At 44.7% G+C, this 25654-nt stretch overlaps 1 protein-coding gene across 2 annotated transcripts in view; it reads left to right on the plus strand.

The window, feature by feature from the left end:
* The first annotated feature begins 13102 nt into the window (after positions 1-13102).
* The window catches only part of MED13 (mediator complex subunit 13), a 49774-nt gene continuing 37222 nt past the window's right edge, over positions 13103-25654 (plus strand). For both annotated transcript variants that reach the window (XM_090122597.1, XM_031591517.2), the window contains exons 1-3: positions 13103-13832; positions 15627-15861; positions 24364-24532. In XM_090122597.1, the coding sequence (XP_089978723.1) occupies positions 13767-13832; positions 15627-15861; positions 24364-24532 (470 nt within the window). In that variant the 5' untranslated portion in view covers positions 13103-13766. The remainder of the gene's footprint in view (positions 13833-15626; positions 15862-24363; positions 24533-25654) is intronic.

Raw genomic sequence — 25654 nt, forward strand, 5'->3', positions numbered from 1 at the left:
GGGAGCTCTGATGCCCACTGTTCTGCTGCAGAGCTCATCGTCTGGTGGTGCTTTGGGACGCAGCCCACCTCAGACAGAGAGAGCTGCAGGTGATACCCAGAGTCACAAGGCCAGGAAATGTTCCTGCCATTACCTGAATGCATTTTTAAGTCTTCCCAGTACCTGCAGGTTGTTGTGTTACTGCAGTAGAAAGCTTTTATTGGGGAAATATGCCGGAGGAAGACCAATTTTGCAGCGGTGTCATCATGTGGTTTCAGACTGCATGATGGAGATTTTGTGTTTGGATTCAGCACTGCTTCTGCAGTCTTCTCCTTAAGATTGCATCGTTATCAGTCTATTCAGTCCCTAATTACATCAGCCTGGTCTGGTGGTTGGTGACCCTGCACATAGCAGGGGGGTTGAAACTGGATGAGCATTGTGGTCCTTTTCAACCCAGGCCATTCTATGATTCTATGATTCTATGATTCCATGATTCTATGGTTCTATGGTTCTACGATTCCATGATTCTATGATTCCATGATCTGGTCACATTCACCTTTATTGACAATTAGAAGTAGGCACCTCATGGGCTGAAAAGCATCCTTTTAGGTGGAACATCTTGTTTGAGTGATGATCTCAGTTTACATTCACACGGCGTTCATTGCTTGGACCTGACATCTTTTGGAAGATCAGCCAAACTGAAGTCTTGTTTCTTTGGTGACAATTGTTTAAGCATGGCACTGTGATATTTTCCTGCTAAAGTGGTGGGATTTGTCCTTTTTTTTTTTTTTTTTCCTTTCTTTTCAATCATTACTGTTATTATAACTCCAACCCTCCTGCCCTAAAGCCCAATTTTTTTTGCAGTGGAAAGTCTTACCTGCATACAACCACTGCTGTATTACTCACATCCTCCACATGCTGTGGTCAGAAACAAAATGCTGGGACTACAGGAGATCTGCTGACAACACGCCGTGGCATCCAGGAAGAAAATGGGATGATAGGAACAAAAAGAAAAGAGAAAAGGGCCAAGGAATGTGCTGATACCACAATACATCACAGGACAGCAGAATCATTAAGGTTGGAAAAGACCATGAGACCATCCAGTCCTACTGCCCTCCCATGGCTGCCATGCCCACCTACACCACACAGCTCTGTGTCTCACCTTTATGTTCTCCTTTTCATTGCTTCCTTTTATCTCTTTTTTAAACTATCCTCACTGATTCTCACTTTTTATTGTTTTCTTATCTGTCTCATTCCTTCACTTCTCTGTGCTTGCATTTTTCTCTTTCAGCTGCTTACTTTGCCTTGAACATTTTCCCAAACCCTTCCATTTTCCTCTCACTAGACTCAAATGTACACATTGAAACACCATTTTTCACCCCTTCCATTTCCACTTTCTTTCCTTTCCTCCCCCAGAACCCATATTTTCCCCTTTCCTCCCTAATCTCACCATTCTTTCCCCTCAGCATTGGTTGATATCTGTCTTCCCCACGTACTTTTCCTGCAGACTGAAGTAGGATTTGGACCTTGAGCTGTTAATGATGCAAAAGTGGGTAGAAACGATGTGAAAATCCCTGAGGAGGGCATCTCCTAAGTGCTCAGAACTGAGAGAAAATGGTCCTGTTGAGCAAATTTAACTTCCCTTCAAAATCCTGGCTCTGTCCTTCCAGTTGGAAAGAAGATGCTGTAATGTGTTGTTGCAAGCTGTTAAAGCCTGAGACTTCAGGGAGGGGAATAGGCTGAAGTTATTTTATGAACTGTTCATTTCTTTGTGGGAGGCTGTTAAAATAAAGCAACAATATAAAAGATGAATTATATACAATTTAATGTAAAGCTGTTTGATGCCATTATGATATTTCTTCCTTGATTGTCTCACATTTCTGTACTTTTAAAAAAGTTTTGTGTGGTGGTTTGGTTTTTTTTTGTTTTTTTTTGGTCCTTTCTGCACATTATGAAAATTGTACTGAGAGGAGTAAATTCATTTGCATAAAATTGACTGCAAAGAGCAATTAGCCCTTCATTAATATGCAAATTTGGTCCGGTGCAAATCCATCTATATATGAGGTTTAAATATGCAAGTCAGTCTTGCTGTGCGAGAAACCCAGATGCTTTTATTTACTTTGAAATTGAGGGATTTGGTTAATGATGTTGTTGACAGGAAAACTTGAATAAATTTGATGATCACCATCTTTTATATTAGACGAGGCCCACAGTAAAAAATTACCAAGTAAAATACCAATTTTATTTGGTAATTTCCTATTACCAATCTAGTAATAAAATGGAAGATACAAAGTAATAGAGCTAGATTTCCTAATGTAGTTATCCCGAGATTTAAACTGTTCCCCAAAGATAGAACCATTTTTCTTAAACTTTGTTTTTCCAGAGGGTAAAGGCATCTACATAAGCTGTATGAATAACACCATGCCTTGAGATTTTAATGCTGGAAAGTTCTCCCAGTTGATTGTTTCTTTTGGAGAGAGTGTACAGGCCTGGGAATTCAAAGCAGGAGTTTGGGAAATGGCTGTCATCATCATCTTCCATCAATTATCCATTGAGTTTCCTCAAGAGTAGCACTGAGGTCTTTGCTTTGAACCTGTGGGGTCAGACTGGAGGCTGTCTGAACCCATGGCCAGTTTCAGTTGGATCACCCAAGCCAATTCATGAACACCTTTCTTTTTTCTCCTTCTTTCATATAGATGTATGAACCTGTTCAAGTCTTCCCAGCTTTCACACAAGTCATCACTCAACACGGATGGGCTCAGAGAAGCAGAACCTATGACTCTATGATTCTCCTCACTCACAGATGGACAACGTGCTTTGTCCCACTCTCCTTGCCTGCCTCGTGATGTGGGTTTCTCTGATTTTATCCACTGGTACCACAGCAGCCATCCTTCTAATGGGTTCCCTTGCATTTCTCAGCCTTGTTTCCTTGGTATCGCAGACTTTTCCTATTGCTTTTCTCCCCTGTGGTTCTCTCAGGCCTAATTTTAGCTCTGGCAGAAGCAACCCACTCTTTTACTTCAGTCGTACTCCCTAAACTAAATTTGATCTGCCTCGCCCAATGCGTGGCACATTGACACCTTTGAAATAACAGAGAAACGTCCCTTGGATGAGCAGAACTGTGGCAACGCGTGAAGCTCTGGTTTCAACTGCCTGAGGATGAGTTGATGGATGGCACCATTTGGTTCCTCCTTTTCGGCACGGCTGTTTGGGATGGAAATCCTCACAGTGGCCAACTGTTTGTTTGCTGTGGCCTTGAAAGGAAAAACTACAGGGAGAAAATAGAATTGAGAATTCAGAGAATCATAGAATTATTGAGGCTGGAAAAGACTGCTAAGATCATCCATTCCAACCATACCCCAAATTCAGGATCTGCTGGGCTTGTTCAGGCTGTGGTTACTGCAGTAGGAAATCTGTCCTTCCTTCCCATCACAGTTAAGGCAACCAGAAGACACAGTGCACACCTTATATTTGCAGTACATAATAGTTTGGGAGATGGCAAAATGATGAAAGGGCGAAACTTTTGAATCTGTAACATCTTTGTAAGTGTTAGTAGTCTCTGCCTATGAGAACACACAATTGCTGGATGGTTTCTCAGCAGCATTCATAGCACTCTTGGTTCTACGTCCCAAAAGAAGGAAAATATTAATTTGCAGAGTCAATGGGTAAACAGCAGCATCTCAGCACAACCTGAGCTCGTCTCCCATCAGCTTTATAATCTTTAGATTCTAAATAAATAAACGGTTCAGCCTCGGAGTTTATTAGTCCAAAATACACTTATTACCTCATCAACTCAACCCCCCTTCCAGTTAACATCTAATTAAACCACAGCACTGCGCGTGCCATCTTAGGGGATGCTGCCCCTGGGCAGCCTTGGTCTAGCACCTAATGGTCTAGCATTAGGTGGGATGGTTGGTGGCCCTGCATGTGGCAGGGGGGTTGGAGATTCATGATCCTTGAGGTCCCTTCCAATCCTGGCCATTCTGTGATTCATAATGAAACTACGTCCTGAAAGAATCATTACATTCTTTGGGCATTCTTCTCCTTACTTTTTTTTTCTTGGAACCAATGTGATGAATGGGGCACACAGTGCCCCGTTGTTCTGTGCTCCTCCAAACTTTGCAAGTATCTGAGTGTACGTGGATTTTTTTTTTTTTTCCACTCAGTAAAAGAGAGAGAAAAGTTTGTGTGTTTTTGCACTTGGGAAAAGGGAGGACCGATGCCACTGGGTAGCACAGTTATGCAATGTGATTGTGCAAGTAATTTTAGCTCATGTTTTCCCCCCTTTGAGGAGATTACTCACAGGAATAAAACCTACTTAAAAGATCTTTTTTTTTAAGGCAGCTCTCTGCTGCACTCGCAATAAAGTGATGACAAACGCTTTATTTGTAGGAGAATCTTTACCTATGGGACTTCACAGCCACGCAGACCTGAAAAAAAGGAAAATAGTCTTAAAACCTTCCTTTAGAGAGGGGAGAAATTTCTTTTAATTCTTCTTTTTTTTTTTTTTTTTTTTTTTCCAGTGGTAAGTGTGCTTACTGTACTCTAATTTATATATATGTTGGATTTATCTGTGCTTGTGCTTCACCGAGGTTGTCTTTCCATCTTCTCACAACACTGATGATTGCGTGCTGACAAGGCTTCCTTTATTCAGTTTTCTTCACTTATTGAAGAACAAGGAACTCAGAATCCCAGCTCCTCTACAACGACGTGATTGCACAAGTTTGCACACACATCCCATGTATTCCCTAAGTGTCCCTTTGATCTCTCCACTCCAAGTACCTCTGTTGAGCAATAATGCAAACACGTTGACGTAGCTCTGCCTGACCAATGTGAGTTTTCATTCTCTGGTGCCCTCCAGATGCTACAAGCCAGAAGTTTGTGTTTCTGGGACCCAAATGCCATTGGTGCACGTACTGCTGTATGCCTGCTCTACTGCCTTGTCCATGGGCTGTCACTGCTCTTACTGTGCCTGCAGTTATCTGCCTTCAGATGAAGGGCACTTCCATCAGTTCCTTTGAATCTTTAGGGTCCCTATGGCACAGGAGGTGTTTTGCTTTCTCCCCAGCTCCCTGCTCCATGAGCTCTACAAGGTCTGCAGCCTTGTTGGAATTACACTGCAAAGTTATGCCTTGGTGAGATGGGGCAACATTCAGACTGTATGTAGTCTGAAACACCAGTCAATCTTCCTGAAAGTTATTTAAAGAAGACTTCTTTCAACTGCACACGTTGGAGCTTTTGATATCTCAACACATCAAACCCAGCTTTTTTCTTTACTATGATATTAAATAGTGGTGATTTGATTCGGACTCCAGCTGGTCCTCCAACTCCACATCCACACTGCAGCCTCAGCTTAAAGCTCTGCGTGCGTTTTGCAGCCATCCTGGGATGGAGCTTTCATGCCTTCCACATCTGAAATCTTTTGTTTCGTTGCAGAACCTTCCAAGACTGCTGTTTGGCTGGAAGGACACAGCTGGGTATTTTCTGCTGTAATGTGACCAATCCACCTCTGTTGATGTCAATTTAATTGCTGGGGATGTTTTTCAAAGTGCTCTACAGAAGGTCTTTGTAGCGACAAGCGGATGGTTTACGCTTCATAAGCAGACATAAAGAAACTGCTGCTCATTGGGGAGAGAGAGATGCAGTTATGAGTCCATCAGCATGGAAGTTACAGCACTGAAGGACGCATTTTGATCGTGTTTATGCCACCACATCAAATTTTACTCAGACTGGAGAAGATTTTGTAACAGAAAACAACAAATTCCAGGAGTAGAGGGGAGAGAGGGAAGCTAAACGATCAACATCTTATTTCTCTCCTTGGTTATCATAACTCTAAACGTATTGCTGTGTACTCAATTGCTGGCTTGGAGAGTAGCTTATCTATAAAAATGGAAATACATCACCACGACCCCCAAATCTCACCTTACCCCACAGAGCTGCAGCATTTCTTGTTGGCTCTTCGAAGTCACTGTAGTTGCTCCATTTCCCGAAGGAAGGAGGTTGTCATGCAGTAATTATGCCTTCTGTTGTTGTTGCTGCTTTTCCTGGAGATTCTGCATATCTGCAGACCTCCCAGCTCTACAGGTCTGCAGGACACTGTTTCAACTCTTCCTCTTTTTCATAAGTTATATTTCCATGGAACACTTGGCTGCAGATGAGTGGTTTTACAGTCACATGCCCTAACTTGTTTCCTCTCAGTGCTAATTACTTTTCTATTTATATCTTTTCTCACAAGTGACACCATTTTGAGCGCCTCACTTTGCATAGCACTGGGAGAGCCAAAGGTGTTTCCTTTTCCAGTCTTTTGCCCAGCTCCTCTGGCTTTTTAGCACCTGACAGGGAAATTACCACTATTTAAGACAGAAGAACACGAGGATGAGAGAGGTTCCCCCTGCAAAGTTCTCTTTGTAATTGCTGATGATGTTCCAAGCCCTCTAATGAAGTGCTGCCACTCAGTGTGCTCTTCTTGGAGGACCATCTGTTGCACTTCAGACAGGTGAAGGGTTGGTGTCATTTGTTGGATCAAACAGGTCTCTTTCTTCTTCTGACCTGCTGTAACTCACAAATGGGGACCACATGAGTTCCATTGCAAAGTGGGAGATAATCCCTACTGGAGAGCTACAAATGGTCATCATTTGTCTCCAGTTTCAGAAGACGAACATGGAATGATTAAACTCATTTCAGTGCTTTTAAGTAATTTCCACTTATTTGTCAGGAAATGCCAATAATGGGAAAAATCTGAGATCTATGCCATAAGCACGCTGTAAGATTTTTGCTTCTGGTAGATGAACTTGTCCATTGTAGTGGTATCCAGACCTGATACAGACTAACATCTGAATGAAGACGATGTGACTAAATTCTTCAGTTGCCTTATTTTTATCTGTCAGCTTATTTTTTTAGAGTAATTCAAAGAAACTTGCAGTGTCGTTTGGTAAATAGCTGATTCAGAAGATGGAAATGATAGAGTATTTTTTCTGATAAGAACACACCCCATGAAGGATGTCACACTCGGTCTTTATTCGTATGAATTAAGCAGAATCCTCTCCGTGAGTAAAAGCTTCAAGATCAGACATGCAGCAATGATTTGTTTCGATTTTCCTGCTGCAGATTTCAGGAGTGTGCACAGTCATTCACCCCAGACCGGAGACGATAAGTGCAATATTTTCACAGCAGAGTTCTGTCCAAGCCATGAAATGCAGAAAGATTTATTTCTGACTGCGGGATGGTCGTATCTTTTTCTCTTTCATTCTTCCTAAACAGCAGCAAATGCTGTGGTCAGAAGCAATAACATGTTAGATCCTGAATGTCAGCACCCCCAGAGACCCTGACGGGACCATTCATGTGCATTCAAACGCCTTAAGCAAAGCTGACACCAAAGAGAGCAGAAATTCTCATATTCCTCTTTTTATTGCCACGCATTCAATTCAGCTCTTCTCTTACAGGCCTCTGATAAAACTGACATCTTCATCACTGGACAGAAAGCGTTCTTGCAGTATCTAAACAGAGCAGCTGAGCATCAGTGTGCCAACAAGAGACATCTCCTGTGAAAACAGCGCAAATCCAAACCGCAGTTATGGGCACGTTACAAACACTGTAAGATTGGTAAGTATGTGACTAATGAGAAACAAACAGTGCCCCTAATCTAATCTCCTGTGGGAGTATTGCTATTGTCTTTTTTAATTAAAAAGTCACTGGTCTTCTAAATTCATACAACTGTATGGCATGGCCTTATAGGAACACGTGGATTCCAGTAACTGGAGTGAGCAATTTCCAAGAAACACACATTGTGTAAACACCCTGCTGTACCATTTGTATACATACCTGCACATCACATGCAGCACAGGTTGGGGTTACTTTGTCGGATCTCATCGTCTTGCTAAAGCCTGATAGACATTTCTTTCCAGCAATGATATTTGTAATCTTTTGCCAGTTGTTTGGTAGCGGTGACTCTGCAGACGAAAAGGCTCTGGGCATTCAGCCATTTTGAGGTAGTTTAATTTGTTAAAAATTATCTTTTTTCCCACCCAAGTCCCCTTGAAACCATTTGGAGAAGAGAACTGTTGAGCAGTTGCCAACAACAGGGCCTGCTGAGACCTCTGTATCCTCCCAATAGAACTCTGTGTGCCAGTCGGGGCTGCTGGCACAAGCCTGAACTCTGCACTGCTGATATATTTCCTTCATGTGGACCAATTACAATAATTACCACTACAATAGCTGAGGTTTAAGCAGTCAGTCTGCACACCATACCTCAGGTTGCTGGCGCTGTGTTCCATCCTATAATCTCAGTTTTCTTTGAACTAAGTGGAAAATAAATACTTGGAAAAAGTGGGAGAGAGTCTGAATGGAAAGCAGAGGCTCAGTAATGGCATTGTTCTTCGTGCCTTGCTGTCCTTAAGCTGCATTTCTTCCTTTTTAGTCTGTGGTTCTAAAAGGTGGCATCTCTTGGTCCACAGGGATGCAGGAGGAGATGCTGCAGACCATTGACTCTCCATATCCAGCAGGGGAATCTCTTTCAGCGTGAATGAAAAAGCAACAGACAATGAGAAAGCAACAGATCAGGAATGGATAAAACTCCAATGTTTTGTTTTGCTGCATTCCTGTCCAAATGAAGACTTCTTTTGACCAAAGGGGAAATTACCCATCCCTTCCTGCTCTTGGATGGATGTTTCCATGCCACCCTGCTGCCGGGACAAGTGGCTGTAACAGCCCAGTTCCCAACAAATCCATTGGCTTCAATATGATGCAATTCCATAATCTCACCCCCACTCCTGTCGTTTCCAAAGCACTGGTTAATATTTAAATCTAAACAGTAGGTTGGTTTTTTTTTTTTCTTTTCTAATCTGGTCAAGTTTATATTGCAGAAAGATTAACTCAAGAACAAGCACAACCCCACTTGGCCCTATCACTTGCAATACAAATCCAAAGTATCCACAGTGTATGCACAGAAATACATGTTAAATTTCCTCTATGCAGCCTTCCTCTGGGGAGGGGAAGGGGAAAGAAGAAGGCTGCATGTGACAGCTGCTAATTATGCTGCTTAATGCACTTCTGGAAGTTGCAGAGATGAGAACTATGTGAAAAACCTCTCTGAAAAATGGCGTATTTTCACAAATGTTTTTTTTTTTTTCCACATTTTTTTTTTTTTTCCAAATCTGCCTCCTCCCCCTTTTTAAGGAGGTTTCATTTCTCAAACAGCAGCTGCTGTGTGCAAAGGGCAAAGCAGTGTCTCATGTCCAATGTTTCCCATTACCACCGTGCCCTAGCATCACTGAATGTATGTGTCATTAGGAAAGTGGTGGCCTGAAGATTCTGGAACCCAGAGGCAGGAAGGGGGATGACACCTGAAACACATCTCCAGTTGATGGCTTGGTTTTGTTTCCTCTTTCGGCAGTGTTTTTTATATTCTTCATCTTGTATTTATGCCTACTGGAAAAATTATCTTCTGCACTTGGCTGTGCTGGGGTCTTGTGGAGGTATTTGTTGTGATTCATACGTAAGTGCTCACAAAGTGGATCTCAAAGTGCCTTTTACATACAAGGGCTGCTCCAAAAGTAATGCCTCCTATTTATTTGTTGACGTTGGCCCACAATTGGAAAGGTGATACAGCAGTATGGGCTGAACCTTCCCACCCACAGACATTCATCAACACAATTGCTGAATGTTCACGGAGACCAAACAGTGGGTGTGAGCACAGTGGTGCTGGTGTGCTTCAGCAGTAGTGACAGTGACAGTGGGGCACCTCTGCTGGTGCAGATTGCTATGTGCATGGATGGCATGCAGGCTCTTTTTTATTACTGGTGAAGATGCATGGCTAATGGTGGTGAACGTGTCATAAATCAGTGTTTTGTAGCTTTGCTCTACCAAATAGCTGAGCTCTTTGTGGTAGTTTCCATGGAAATAAACAGGAAGCATTACTTTTGGAGCAACCTACACAGAGGTTGGGTTCCTCAAAGCCGTGAAGTAAACCTGCACTAGACACTGGGTTAATCTTCTCCTCCAGACACTGATGCGCATTGTTGAAGGCAAAAGCAATGGATTCTCCACCAGTAACAATTCGATGTCATCCTCTTGGGGTCATCCTATTTGGGTCATCCTCTTGGGGTCATCCTATTGGGGTCATCCTATTGGGATCATCCTATTGGGGTCATCCTATTGGGGTCATCCTCTTGGGGTCATCCTATTGGCACAGGATGCCCAGAGAGTGGTGGAGTCCCACCCCTGGGGCTGTTCTGGATTGCTCACATGTGGCACTGAGGGACACGGTCAGTGGACGTGGTGGAGGTGTGCTGGGGTTTGGATTTGGCCATCTGAGAGCTCTTTTCCAACTGTAGTGGTTGTGTGACTCTATGGAATCAAGAGGACTGCATGTGCTAACGCCTCCCGAAGTGTTGGGTTTCTCCCTGTTGAGCTGTAACCCAATAATACCACACCTCTCTTTCTCTGCGTGGTGAGAATCACTCTATTGACCAAAGCTTTGGAGGACTTTCCCTGCCTCTTGGTGGCACAGAGCAGAGCCCATCACCCCCCAGTCCCATCCACAGCCACCACAGGGAGAAACCCACAGCATGGAAAGGGCTCTGCGTTCCAACAAGGGAGTGAACCTCCTGCAATAAGAATACTCCGCTGCTATTTAGATAAAAAGAAGGATCCTGCATGCCTACACCACCCTACAAAAATAGTCCGAGTGTGTGAGTAAATCTCCAAAGTTTCTCCCCGTGAAAACATCCAACGGCACATTTTTTCTCCCATCTCACCATACAGATGTATTTATAGCTCTCCTTCCCTCCCACTCCCCCAGGCAGGAGGTTGCCACTCGTCTCCTTCGCCAGCCCTGAAATAATTTGCAGTGCCTTTGAAACATCATCGCGTTGCATAGCTGCGTTGCAGCTATGGGAGCAGATCAGGTTTTCATGCGAATGTCACATTAACAGAGGCATTACAGCTTCCCCTCGCTGCAGGCACTTTGAATTTCCACTTCAGCTTCAGCAGCAAAATAAACCTGCATGCAGGATCGGGGTGTTTGATATTCCGCACGCATTAAAAAATTAATATGGAATAGGAGGGGGTGAAGGAGACGCATTTGCTTTACGAGTGCTTTTTAAAACTCGATTTTGCTGTCGCTGTCGCATCTTAATTTGGAGTTATCTCTAAGTCTTGTGCATGGGGACAGAGAAACCAGCACTGCTTTGTCCACGTGGGCTGCACTACATGTATCTGCGTGGAGAAAAAGCTGCTTTTTGGAGCACGGTTCTGATACAGAACCGGAGCGCAGATACGATGCTGAATTAAAGCTCACTGCAAGCTTTCCACCGTTTCAAAACTGCTCTAGCATTCTTAATACAGAATCTATTCTAATCTATTCTGCAGCACAACATAGTTTGGAGCACGGAGCTTGTGAAGGCAGTACCAAGGGCTGAGATTTAGGGCTCGCATTGCTCAGGGATAGATGGACATCACCCCAGCGCGGCCTTTGGCTCAGGGTCATTCCTGGGGTGCGCTGAGCGGAGGGGCCTAGCGCGGGCCCGCGGGATTCGAACCCCCGCGTCCCGCCGCCGCTGCGCCCAGACCTGCGGCGCCAACCCGCTGCGCCACGGCGCGGCGCGGCCGCTAGATGGCGGCCTCCCAACGAGGAAGCCGCCCGCTCCGCAGCGCCCGGGAGGCGCCTGGCGGCCGCGCCGCGGCGCCCTGCTTCCCCCGGCAGCGACGGCGGCCATGGCCGGGCGGGCCCACGTGACGGCGCGCCGACCAATCAGCGTGAGGCAGGGGGCCCCGACTTTCGTCCCTGTGGCCGCCATTAAAGAAAAAGGGGCTCAGAATTAAACGGCGGAAGAATCCCCTCTCCCCCTCCCGCCCCGTCTTCGCCGTTCCGGCCGCGACTCGACATGGGGGAGACGCGCTGAGGGGCAGCAAGCTGAACAGGATGCCGCGGCCGGGCAGCCGCCGACAGAGGCACCGCTGAGGGGCAGCGAGGAGGAGAGCCGCCGGCTTCGGGGGGCTTCGGGGCAGCGAAGCAGCAGCAGCAGCCGTCGCATCCCTCAGCCGGGGTGTGAGGAGGGGGGTAGTGTGTGTGTGGGGGGGGGGGGAGGTGGGCTCCGAGCCCGTTCCCCGCGGCCCTTCCGCCTGAGGAGAGCCCGGGGCTCGGCCGCCGCCTCCCCGCCCTCCTGAGGAGAGACCTCGGCGAGAGGAGGGGGCCCTCAGCCCTCCGCCCCCGCGGGGCCGCCGCGCAGCGCTCCCGGATCCCCCGCACCTGAGGAGAGCGGCGGCGGCGGCGCGCGCCCCGCGGGCGGGCTGCGGGCACCCCCCCCTCCCCCCCCCACAACCCCTCACACACCGCCCCCCGCCGCAGAAGAGACCGCCGCTCCGGCTGAAGATCATCATTTTATTTTTTTATTCTCTTCCCTCCCCCCTCCCCCCCCCGTCCACCACCCCCCCCACACGCACACTTCTCTCTTCCCCCCCCCCCCCCCGCCTTTTTTTTTTTTTTAAATTTTTTTTTTTTTAATTATTATTTTTTAAAGGACCGATCCTTCTTCGCCTCCCCTCCACCTCGGAGGAGAAAAGGAGAGGGGAGGGGGTGAGGAGCCGGGGGGGGGGGGGGGGGGGGGGAGCTGTGAGGGTTTCGTTGCCGAGGGGCCCCTCGCTGCCCGCCGTGACCCGGCGCCGGGGGCGGGGGGGGGTTGGCCGCCCCCTGAAGACTCTGCGATTCCCCCCGACGGCACCGCTGGGACGCTCCGTCCGCGCCCGACGAGACTCCGAGGGCCGCCCGCAGTTCCACCCCTCTCCCCCCTCCCCCTCCTTCCCCCCACGGACGGATTTTCACCCTCTCCACGAAGATCGCTGATTTCGGGGAAGGGGCCGTTTACCCCCCTCCTCCCCCCAGGAGACTTTTACGACCTTTTCCTCACCAGGAAATCCCCCCCCCGGCTCCCGCAGATGGTTTTTGGGGTCCCCCCCCAGGACAATCTTCTCGCTTCGGCCTTCTCCAATCCTTCCGGCTCTCTTCGCCGCCGGCTCCTCGCTCTTGTTTTGATGATTTTACATTTTTAATTTATTGGGATTTTTTTTTTTTTTTTTTTTTTTTTGGAGCGGGGGACGAAGAACCCCCCCCTCCTCCCTTCCCCCCCTCCCCCCTGCACACACACATATTACCCTGTTGCCCTCGGACTCCGGAGCCACGAGCCCACGGATCGGGCCCTTTTCTCCCCGAGGAAGAGGATTAATTACCCCGTTGGATTATTTATTTCCCCGCGATCAGAGGAAGGAGAGATGCCGGCCGGGTTCTCCCCTTAATCCCCGGATTCGTTACCCCATTTTCTCCTGTTGGATGCATCACCCCTTCGCCTCCCCTCCAAGAAGAGGAGCGGGGATCGATCCCAATCTACGCTGCATTTCCCACTGCCTCCCTCTGTCCTCCCCTTTTGCCCCCCCCCCCCTCCCTCCCCATTTCATATCCAGAGGAGAAAACGCTCTGAGTTTCTCTTTTAAAATAATAATAATAATTTTTAACCCTCCTCTCTCACTCCTTCCCTGGTTATTTATCCTGCCACTATTCCGTGTGTGTGTGCGTACGTAAAGCCCTTATTTAACCGCATTATTATTTGTGCGTGTGCCTCGCCCCCTCCCCCGTCCCCTCGCAGTGTCTGTCTCCCTCTCCCTCTCTCTCTCTCTCTCTCTCTCTCTCTCTCTCTCTCTCTCTCTCTCTCTCTCTCTCTCTCTCTCTCTCTGTCTGTCTCTTTCTTTCTTGTCGGAGGCTGTGGGATAATGGCGTGTGGGTTGTGGCTGTGAGGATGAGTTCCTGCTTCGTGCCGAACGGGGCCAGCCTGGAGGATTGCCATTCCAACCTCTTCTGCCTGGTGAGCGCCCGCGGCCGCGCACACGCGCGACGTGCGCGGAGTGGGAGCGGGAGGCGGCCGGGGGAGGGGAGGAGGCCGGGCAGTGGCAGCAAGCAGCCATTTTTAGCAGAGCTTCTGCTGGAGGAGCCCTCGGAGCAGGCCCAGCCGGGCGGCTGCCAGCTCTCCGTGCCCCCCACCCCCCCCATCGGCTCCCCGCCGCCTCGCCTCGCCCCTCCCTCCGCTTTCAGCCCGGGCTTCGCGGCTCCTGCCCTGCCCTCAACTTTTTGGGCTTTCTTTCTCCTCTTTACGGGAGGGAGCTGTGCCTTTTCCCCTCGGCCAACTTTCTCCTTACCCTCCCCGCTGCACGCATCCCATACAAACCTCGGCCCAAACCCTTCTCCCTGCCTTAAATCCCCCCCCCCCCCAACCCGTGTCGCTTTTACCCCGAGACCCCCAAGCGCTCTGCAAAGCCCCGCTGCCTTCTGTGCGTTGTGCACCATTTTGAGCTCTTTTTTCTTCTTCTCCCCCCCCCCCCCCCAACCTCAGTACGAAATTGTTGGGATTTTTTTCATTTTGGTAGCGCCCAACGCAGATTGGATTTCGTTGGGCTGTGATGCAATTTAGGTGCTGCGCTCACCTCCTTCATCAGCTTAATGCAAATCAGCCGATATCAGATGGCTGCCTGATATATATATATATGTTTTTATTTAGTTCTGGAGATCATTATAAGTAAAAAAAAAAAAAACAAACACCCGTGCCAGGCTGTAGCATGGGGGTTGTTGGGGGACCCTCTTGGGCTCTGCATCCCATCCTGCTGCTGCCTTTGTAAATCCTAGCTGTCTGAATGTCAACTGTTGCAGCCCCCATAGCTTCCATCTAAACTGTTTCTCCTCCTCAAGGTAGAAGGCTGCCATGTTAGGTTTAGATGTTGCGGTGATCTTAGGTGCGTTGTCTGCTAGGAGGGAAATCAGTGACTTGTTGGCAAGCAGCACCTCACCTCCGTGCTGCATTCTTGTTGGGAGCCGAGGGGCGATGCGGCCCCAAAGGGCCTTAAGGCTGCAGTGCTCGAGGGGGAGAAGCTCAGTGTTAGAACTTAGTGAGGTGCTGGGTTGGGGATAATCCAGGAATTGTCGCTTTCCCAATAGGTACAGTGGTAGCTCTTCGCTCTATAAAGTCGGATGAAGCTTTGCCCAGAAGGGGATTTAGTGGATCATAACCAATGATGTGTAATTTAATGAGAGAAACAGGATTTAAATTCTTAAAATGTGGTGTGGGAAATGAAAAGCGTGATGGCTCAGAGTAAAATAAGTGTGCTTGAGAAGCTTCCTGCACGCGATAGGGAATTTTACAATAGGGAAGCTGTGAATTTTTCTGAAATAGCAGAGGAGTGGCAGAACGTATGGCTGAGTTCGATTTTTTTTCCCTATTTCCTGTATCCTCAGAGTAATCTTGGATTTCAAAAAGCAGCGTAAGCATAAGTGAGCATGAAGTGAGTAGTAATTTGCTAAGGCGAGCGCTTAAAAGATTGGACATTTGGAGCCTGCGAATAATTAGATAATTGTCACTCGTTTTTCATTTTTGTTTTAAATCAGATCAGAAGTTTTTTTTCCTCTGTCGCTTTACAGCTGCAGTGAAAATGCACAGCTCTTGCTTTGCTGCAGCTATTAAGAGATTTAGAAACAGGGTGCCTGGTTATTTCCAATTTATCTCCTCAGGTGCACAGAACTTAGAAGCGTGGTTTCTGTTACAGCTGGCTGTTTCTGTTGGTAATGTACCCCGATGTCTGATAGTTGGTTTCTTTTTTCTTTCCCTTAGGCTGATCTAACTGGGATTAAATGGAAGCGATACGTATGGCAGGGTCCAACATCTGCCCCCATTCTCTTTCCGGTCACGGAAGAGGACCCTATTTTGAGCAGCTTCAGTCGCTGTCTGAAGGCGGATGTGCTCAGTGTTTGGCGCCGAGACCAGAGACCTGGACGCAGGGAGCTGTGGATATTTTGGTGGGGTGATGACCCCAACTTTGCTGACCTTATCCATCACGATCTCTCAGGTAGGAAGAAATGAATACCTTCGTTTGGTCAGTGCAAGGGTGCTGTTACTCGTGGTGTTCTCCTGCCAGCCCTTACAGAAGTCTGTGTGAGATAAACTGTTGTCTGGAGATAAGATAAATGTATTCCCATAATCTACAACTTTGATTTTATGATAATGGGAAGAACTGTCAGAAGCCAAATTACGATGGCAGTGCACTGATCAAACAGCTTAGGTGGTCTTGGTCTGCCAGATAATAAAGAAACAAGTTGTTTTTCCCTAAACTTTCTTCTTTTTTGGTGGGGGGGGAGGGATGCACAAAACCATCAAAGCAAGTAAGCCTATGAATTTTGGCAACTTCTTGGGGCTTCTCATGCCCAAGGCTGTGCCTGTGATTCAGAAGCAGAAGTGATGCCTTAAACATGTTTTGATCAGGTCCCTTTTGTTGGGTAATTGGAATTCAAAATTCAAACCGAAATCCCATTTTATTATGTAATAAGAATCGTAGAGATCTGGGCAATTCTGAACCGTACGTAGTTGTTTGGGTTGGAAGTCAAATTGCTGGTGGGGAGTCCTCAAAAGAAGACAGTTTGCTTTATGGCTTCGTGTGAGAATCCTTAAACCTTGTGTTCTTCTCACCCTTTACCAGTGCTCTGAACCTGTACATGCTTTCAAACTTAGACTTGCTGCTTTTGAAAGACTAACAATATCTATATTTCTCAACACTGTTCTATTTGAGACTTGGCACTTTATTTTGAAAACGTTTACTTGTTGATGTCAGTTCCAAAAGTATGATAAGCAACTGGAAAGCTATGTGATGAAATTCAGCATTTAGACCATATGTAAATCTGTTGGTGAGACTACACTGATTCAGGGCGGGGGGGAGAGTCGTATCGCTGTAATTTCCTCTGAAATAATGTACAGTATTTGAGTTACTGATGTGTAAAATGAGACCAGGGTTTGGTGACCTGCTAACCAGACATTGTTAATGCTGTGTTTGTGGATAAGCTGAAGAACAAATACAAATTTGAAGAGCTGCTGTGGCAGGCGACTTGAAACAATTTAACGTGTGGGTTTTTGTACCCATGATGTGATCTGGAAAAGAATCCACATACTGAAATAGTGTTTATTTGTTTGAATAGTGGATTTCGGAGTTGAGATGCTGCTGGTATTCCTGTCTGTTCTGGAAATAAAAACTTTGTATCTTTAAATGTTATTGACTTTGTAGGTTGCTTGGTATTTCAGTGCATTGATGGCTTCCTTATTTTTGCCCTATGAGTAACCTCGGTCTTGACCTGCAGGAAACATCCTTTGTATGGCTGAGATGTAACTTAGACTAAAGGCTATTTTTGGCCTGGGCCTGCCCTGAGCAAAGACCAACTGTTTGGGAGAGTATCTGTGTAGAACTTGCATGCAGTTGGCTGTGAGATTAAAGTGATCCCAGCGTGTTACATTTGTGTCCGTGTGTTACAAGTTAAGCCATTTGGAGACTTTGTTTCTGCTCTAGGTGGCCATCCAAATCTTGTCTGAGCAACTTCCTTTCTGCATTCCCTTGAAATCTATCCGCTAATGTTGAGGTACCTTTTGAAACAGCAGCATTTTGTAGGTCAGCTTGTGTTTGTATTTAGGGCTGCACTCTTCTGCACAGGTAGATAAACCCCGAGAGCGATGCGTGTTTGTCAGCTCCAAACCCCTCCTATGCTGTAAGGGAGATGTAGTAGCAGGTGAGCGTCTCCAAAGGCTGTCTTTGCCATTGCTCAGGTCACCTGTGGATGTCTGCCCTTCCAGACAGGTTATCCTATGTGTTTTGCTGTTAAATACTTGTTACGTATGCCCATGTGTAGAGGTACTGACATTGTAGTTTTAGCAGGCTGTTTTTTTGTCTCCTCTTAATTAAAGAGGGATGTTATAATCTCTTAGAACATATTAGTCTGCTTGGTTCTTACATGACCAGAAGCTGATAAAGATATTCGGTAGCTGAATTGTCTGAGGAGTGCCCACACCTGTGCTTTTTCTCTTCCCCATTACACAAAATCTTAATGTGAACCTCATATAGGAAAGAATTACGGCTGAACCCAAACAATGTTATCTGACCTTTGTCATAGACCTAATGGATTTTTTCATTGGTGGACAATTTCTCCTAGTAATTCACATTGCTCTGTTCTCCCAATGATTGCTTGTCCCATTTTCAATGGAAAAGATAAATTACTTCCTGGCAGAGGCTTGTTACCTTCAAAATTGATTGGAAATTGTTTGCTGCTGATGGTTGAGGTGCTGCCTCATTTAGAATTTTTCTACTCAGTAGGGGAGGAATTGTCCTAAAGAACCAAATGCAGGAGTGGAGTAGGAGCAGCTTGCTGCTGCTGGCATGTCCTTTGCTGCCTACAGACAGGGAAGGGAGGCAGCTTTGGTTTTGGCTTCCTTTGGCTGTACCCGTTAGGGAGCGGTCAGTACTTTGGCAGTTTTTTGATGATTTCTTTGTGATTTGTTGTTCCAATGAATAATGGATGTTCAGTGTCTGGAACACATCTCAGTCATCAGCTCTCAGTACCTGAAATATGGCAGCATTCGAGAATCTCTTTATCCCCTGCAGAAGCATCTTCCCAAGATCACTTCAAAAGGGAATGTACAGTTTTGTGGGTGTACATCTGTGTATATCAGATTAAAAAAAAAAATGTTTCTTTCTCTCTCTTCAGCCAGTATGTTCTAGAAGTTCTGCCTTTGCCCTAGAGGTATGTCTGAATGACTGCTACTGGCTGTATCTGAATTCTCGTATCGAGCCCTGGGTAACAGTCTTGTTGATGGTCAGGGATTGTTGTTGCCTGGAGGCATGTCAAAAGGAGACTTGTTCAGAGTTAGTAATTGATCAGTAATATTGACTCGACTCAATCATTTCTCTTTTCCTTCCCTAAGAAGCTACTTATTGTATGTATTACCAAAAAACCTGTCGGTCTGTTTCTCCCTCAACATAGCCAGAGGCAGACAGAAGTTAGCGAAATGTTCTTTTATCCTCCAACAACCTCAAAGGTTGTGTTTCTGTTGTGACGGTGAGGCTTGATTAAAGTAACTTCTGCACCCAAACCTTAACATAGGGCATGTTGGAGAACTTCAGAAGGCAGTGATCCTTCGCTGGTGTCTAATCAACGGTTATTTTTTATTAGATAGATTCTTTTCTCTTTAAATTCTGTTGAAGTGCTTGCCTATATGTTTTTAAACTGGTAGAATTGGTAGCAGTTTCTAACCTGAGAACAGTTGGGCATGAATTATGCACAAGACATAGTCCCAAGGAAATGGTTACGTTTTGATTAATGCTTGGGTAGGGGAAAGCTTCAATGTGCCATTGACCTTCAAGTTGCATCTTTGAAATGGTGAGCTATAAGATGCAGCTTTTTCCTTCTGGTGTCTGTTAAATCTCATTAATTTACTTTAGAGTGTTTTGCTCCTATCTGTCATATATCGAGTTAATCCGTTTTTTGTTTGCCGAGCAGTCTTCCTCCCACTTCTGTGAAGGATAAATGTATGAGCATAATGCTGGTCTTAGCTCCGTGCTGAGCCTCTCGGAGAGCTTTAAGGAAGGAGGAGTGAGGTCTGTATGACAATGGCTTGTTGCTGATCCTGAGTGGGAAAAACTGCAACAGCGATAGCAGCGAGGGCTTCTTTCTGTGTGTTGTCTGGTTCTCGGTGTATGTGCGTTATAGGTCATATCCTTGTCTCCAAACAGATCTGAGAGCAGCTTGGTTTGTGCTGATGTCAGCATCGGGTGTCTCATTACTTCTAATACAATGGAAACCGGAGTCCGAGCCAGTTCCCATACTGTGAGCTCTGCAGAAAAGCCTGCTGCTTGCAAGTATTCAGCAAAGTGAGCTTGGAAAACAGCTCAGCTGGTGGTTTGCTGGTTTGGTTTTGTTTTTTAGATACCATTTGCTTCCTAAACCCATTTTACTACTACAGCTACTATGAATAGGATGCATTCTTTAAAAATTCTGCAGTTGACGGCAGGTACAGCATCACAAGCATAATATACCTGCATAGACAAGAGCAGGGAGCCTACGATCGCTGAGGATGAGATTTAACAATTTATCTGCTTATGGAATTACTCAAAGATGGCGTGGAGGAGGATATTAATGAAGCACGCAGTGAAAAAGGTGTTCAGCTTTTACTTGCTTATGGCCATGCCATAGGTTTCTGTGCAAGGGAATTTAGAGCTAGCAGATTCTGAAGGCAACTTGTAGGCAAGCGTAGTTATGTACTTACAGAAAGGTCATACCTTCAGGCTTTTAATGCTTAGAAAACAAACCACTTCTGCTGAGTAGAAAAGGCATAAAATACGTTCATGTGGTGCTGGTGAAGGGCTCATGCTGACTTGTAGTGGTGCTGAGTATTTTGAGGATGGTATTTGGGACAGTAGCTCATGTTTTGGCTTGTCTCTCAGTTGATGAAATTTTGCAACAAGTTTGGATAACTGGAGTGTTTTCTGTGAATGTAGATCAGATACAACCCTACAGAATCCAAGTAAGAAAATGTATGTGGAAGCTGGTGTTTTTGAGTTCTCGTCAGCACCTCTAAACACAAATCGGTGCTTCTCACTTAGTTTTGTAAGGGATATAGGCCCTTAAATCTGTTTTTCAGTAGGTTAGCTGGATAATTCTTACTTTAAACAATTTTATTTCGTCTTCTTAAAGTATTTGGATTTTTAAATTCTTTCATTCTTTTAAAAGGAAATATCACCCTGTGTTACTATCATGTAATTACAATATACAGCAACAATTGTAGTCTGACACTTACATAGGAAGTGGGATTTGATCGTATAAATCAGTTTTGCATCTGTCTATTTCTATAATTGGCTCGCTGTCAAATGGTGACAGAAAGGAAGCCCATGAAAGTAAGCAGTGCTTTATAAATGCTCCTAAATCACGATAGGAAGGAATGGATTTTTTTCCCTGTGTAGTTAGAGTAACGGGGAGAGGGAAGCTGTAGTCCAAAGTGCTGGCTTGACTTTAGGTTCAGGTAAAGCAAACTTTCTGCTTCGTTTGTGATGTGAAGAGAGAGGAAGAAAATTCATTACAAGAGGACAGTTTATGTAAATACTTGTCTAAGGAGTTGGCAATTTTGCTGCAGAGCAGTTGACTGAATCGGAGAGCGAGAGGAATAACCAAAAATATTTGTAATCAACAACAAAAGGTTTGTAACCTCTGGATTACCAGGGCACTTGTGTGGATATTGCTTGTCTGAAGCAAAGCTGTGGCTCAACACCTCTAAAAATGAATCAGCGACTTATTTTGGTTTATTGCTACTATCAGGTTGAACATTTACCGTTATTCAGCTTAAGAAAGATTAGAAGATGAAACCATCTCTTCCTTTCCCTCTCACAAAAGGGTTTTTTTATGGTTTACTTTTTATGATTCCTATTAAGTAAGAGGATTTTTCAGATGTCGAGAAACAACCGTTTAAATAAAGAAGAAAAATACGACATGGGCTCAGACCTCCTGCGTATTTCTCTCCTTCCATCCACTACCACATAAGAGAGGTGGGGGTGATGACCAAATAGACTTCACAACGATGCAGGACACCTACTGCTGGTTTTCTGCACAAATTTGGATAATGCTCTGAGTGAGAGTATCTTTAACCACCATCTTATTTAACGCTCCCTTTCCATAGCAAGTGTGATGTTGTTGATCCCAGGTGCTCTTTCTGATCAGCAGGCATGATTATAGCAGGCTGACTTTTCAATTTCTAGAGCTCTAATTGTGATTTCCACCTAAGCTTTACACTTACCCACATAATATGCTCCTCTTTTGTAATTCCTAAGAACTCTCCTAGCTTAGTTTGCTGCTGAAACAATCTTCTGGCAAGTTCTTGCATGCAAACTTTTGTTAATAACTTGGTTGTCAGCACAACTATTAATGTTAAGTGGAATACTCGGTGCTTTGTAATATCCTCTGAAAACTGAAACTTCTCCTTTGTGTCTGTAGTATGACCATCAAAATAAAAGCTGAGTTATACTCAGTGTATGTGCAACTTCGGCATCTTTCTGCTCATTGATACACACTAATATGTCAAAACAAAACTGGACATAAAGGCTGGAAATAATTCTCTGTTACCCTCCTGTAATGGGTAATTGATGCAGGGGGTGTTCTTAGAATGATTTTTTAGAAATCACAAAACCCATATAGGAACCAAGTATTTAACCTTTGAAATGGTGTGGAGTTTATTGTGCAGTTAAAGTCCAATATCATTAAGCTTTTTAGTTAATGTTTGCTCTATTGAGCTGCTTGTTTGCCACTGGTTGAGCAGTGTGTGCTGAGCAGCAAAGCTGCCTGTAGGATAGGGTTGCTTGTTTGTGTGTGTCTCCAAATCTCTGAGCCAGGGAAAAATGCGTCCTCTTGGCACCGCTGTTTTATGCCCTTTGACTTTGGACCTTTGTTGTTTCTTATTGCAAGCTGCTTGAATGATGTTTCCTCAGTGAGTTACTATATTATCTTGTAGCTTTATGGTTTGCAAAACAAGTTCATGCTGAATTTCAACACTGGAGTTAAGGTGGTGGAAAGGGAGAAACTCACAGTGGGGTCTCTCACTGAGGAAATGCAGTTTGTTGCTTTTCCTTGTCTTTACCAGGAAAGTATTTCATGTAATGATTCATCTGTAGTGATGTGCATCTTTTTCCTCACAAATTATGGGGCAGGTCTGTTTACTCTTCTTCTATCCCTCAGAGAAGGATTCTGGGACAGTGAGTAATCTTCTGTAACTCACAGCAGTGATGTGAAGTGGAAATGTGCACTAATTTGCGTGGAATTAAACAGGACGCAGATGTGTCCCCCCATTTTCTAGTTGCAATAATGCCTTGAAATTCCATTCTCTTCACCCTCGTCTTAAACATTGCTTGTTGTAATAAGCTGTAGGGTTTCCTTCTAGATAAAACCCTTAGGTGTTTGGTTTTCTATATGCTCTCTAATTTAAGGTTATTGAGACTTAATACCATTGCAACCTTTTAAGCTTCTAAGTGGCTTCCAGATAAAGGTGAAGGGGCTTATTTCAAAGGGAGATTTACAATGCAAGGACTTGGCTGCATTGCTGAGGTTTTCTGACCACAAAACAGTCCAGAGGAAAGCTATTTGAACCCAAATTCTCTCTGAAAGAGAGGTGAGCAGACAGATTGCTTCTGTACAACCTCATGTGTGGAACTGAAGTCTGAGCCCAAACTCACGTCTTGGAGGTGCGAGGGATGATGATAAGGGATATGGGCAGCCTGGTCTAGCTTTGAACTCTGGGTGTGGGTAGGAGCAAGGAACTTCCACAGGTCCCATTCAACCTATGTTGTTCCACAACTACCCTGAGATGGAAGTAAAAATGTCTCTTTATCCATGTCAGGTAGTCATTTAAGTCTGTGCTGTTATCTGGAGTGCCAAAGCAATGGAGCTGTAAGAATAACTGGGCTAAGCTAGTCCAAGGTGACCAGTAGCAGATCTTTGTGGATATCTGTCAAACACGATGTCTGAGGGTTGTAGGTGTGAAGGTAGGACTTGACTGCCATAATGGAAGGAAAAGATCCTGAGTTTTTCTGTATTGTCCTCATCAGAGCAGTGGTACAGAAGATGAACTATTGAGAGATGTTACAGGAACCATGAAATGTCTCTCACTTGTGTGGTGTAGCTGCCACTGTAATTCTTTGGGACTACCACTCCTAGGGCCTGAGTGGTTGAAGAGTTTACAGCTTCCTGTAATGAATCTTGCTTTCTGATTTGAAAAATCAGCTTGGTTCACTAAGTTGGATTCCATGCCTGTTGTTTTATGTACCCCACAGTTCAGATATTGGTGTTTCACTTGAGAATCTTATCAGTATGAGCTGGGCTTTGTTTTTCTGTTTGCTTTTCTGTATATAGATTTGAAAGTGGCACTAGCCTGATTTTTCTATCATTTGTTTATTTTAAAATTTTAAAGAAAATGCCAGTTGTGTGAATCTTGTGAGGAGAGGGTTCAGGTTGTTCCTACCACTGCTCTCTGTATCTAGGTGGTGTTTTACCCCCCCACACCTCCCTTCCTCATTAGCGAATGGATGAACATTAAGGGTCAGTTAATCATTAATACTTTTGCCCAGCTCCTCAATGAACAGTAGCTAAACACACACGGGTATTTTAAAAATGTGGCTGTGGGCAATTTATTTTTTTATCAAGCATAACTGTCATTTAGCATTTCAGGATAACTAGTTCAAAATATGAGCCATGCTGCAAACAGATAAATGGTTTTGCAGGCTGAAATATGTAACATACTGGTGCTGGTTGTTTCTTTCTGTTTATAAATTTTCCTTTTTTAAGGAAGGAGTGTGGGGGAGAGACTTCATAACTGATTACTTTTAGCAGATATACTCTTGTAACATTCAAATTACTTGCTCATGTTATAGGCTTTCGTTGGTTGTATGTTATGCTGTGACTGTCTTAAGAGCTTGTGGGAAAGGAAACAATTTCATGAAATATCTACTATGTGAAGTAATAGGATGTTAATTTATTTTTTTTTCTTTGCCTTGTAGAAGAAGAAGATGGTGTTTGGGAGAATGGACTTTCTTATGAATGTCGCACTCTGCTTTTCAAAGCTGTTCACAACCTGTTGGAGAGGTGTTTAATGAACAGGAACTTTGTGCGCATTGGGAAATGGTTTGTGAAGCCTTATGAGAAAGATGAAAAACCTATAAACAAAAGGTAGGATGCTTTATTTTGCTTTATTAAAGAAGCTGTAGAGTTTGTTTAAGCTTTACGCTAGAAGAAACGTTTAATTAAGAGCACTCAATTTACGGGTTGCTTGGGATCCTGAATCTCTGATCTTTCTTGTTTTTCTGCCTTTTGGGAGTTCTTCAAAACTTTCTTATGAAGAAATGCAGTAATACTGAAGACAATAACCTGTCTCTTCTGTATTGGACACCATGGATAAGAAGGGTTGTAAAAGAAGCTAGAGCCTTTTAGGAATGAAGAAAAGGACAGCAGCTGTGAAGCTACCAGTATAGTGGCCAGGACTAATTCTAACTGTAAATAGCACTTGTTCTTTGAGGAAGTGGAATCTGGAGAGCCATTTACAAGCATCAAATGCAGAGGACTTTGGGAAGACAGTTTGTTAGCTGCTGTCCAGAAAGAAAGTTGCATCTGGGGGCATACTGGTAGAGTAATACATGTGGCCTCCACACTGGGGGGAGGAGGGTAAGGAGCAAATATCTGATCTAGATTGGAAGAACTTCTCCTCGTGGTTCTAACATGGTTTGACACGGTCTATGTTGCCTAGCAATAAGTAATGAAATGAATAAAAACTAGGTTATCTGGAACAAGTGTAATCTCTGTACTCAAATCAGCTTTTAAAATCCAAAGTAATTTAAAGCTTAGAGAATGGTGGTGGGTTTTCTTATTTGTTTTTATCTGTATTTGTTTGGGTTTTTTTAATGCATGTGTTAAATCTTGCATGTAGAATGTTTGGAGACTGGTGGCTCTACTTTTTGGATGGGAGGTTGGCCTTTATTGGCATCTTCTGCAGTAAATTTAAACCTCAAAGAAATCTAGAACTGTTTTGCAGCAGAAGCACATGTTTGTGTGTGTTTCTAGCAATTGTGGACTGCTGCTTTTAATTTATGGGTAAACTTGTCCTTTTAGTTCCAGGCATCCCTTTGTCCCCCCCCTAGTAAGGGAAAGATATTTCCTTTCTGGGATGTCCTTGTCCACCCATTTCTTCTCTCTGGTGCCATAAATCAATAATAAAGAGTTTACTTTTACCTATTTAGACTGATACTGTCTTGGCACACTCTGGGCTTTCCTCAGTTGAGGAACTAGTTTTCCAAA

Source organism: Phasianus colchicus, chromosome 21, assembly GCF_987193195.1.
Source record: "Phasianus colchicus chromosome 21, bPhaCol1.hap1.1, whole genome shotgun sequence".
NCBI lineage: Eukaryota > Metazoa > Chordata > Aves > Galliformes > Phasianidae > Phasianus > Phasianus colchicus.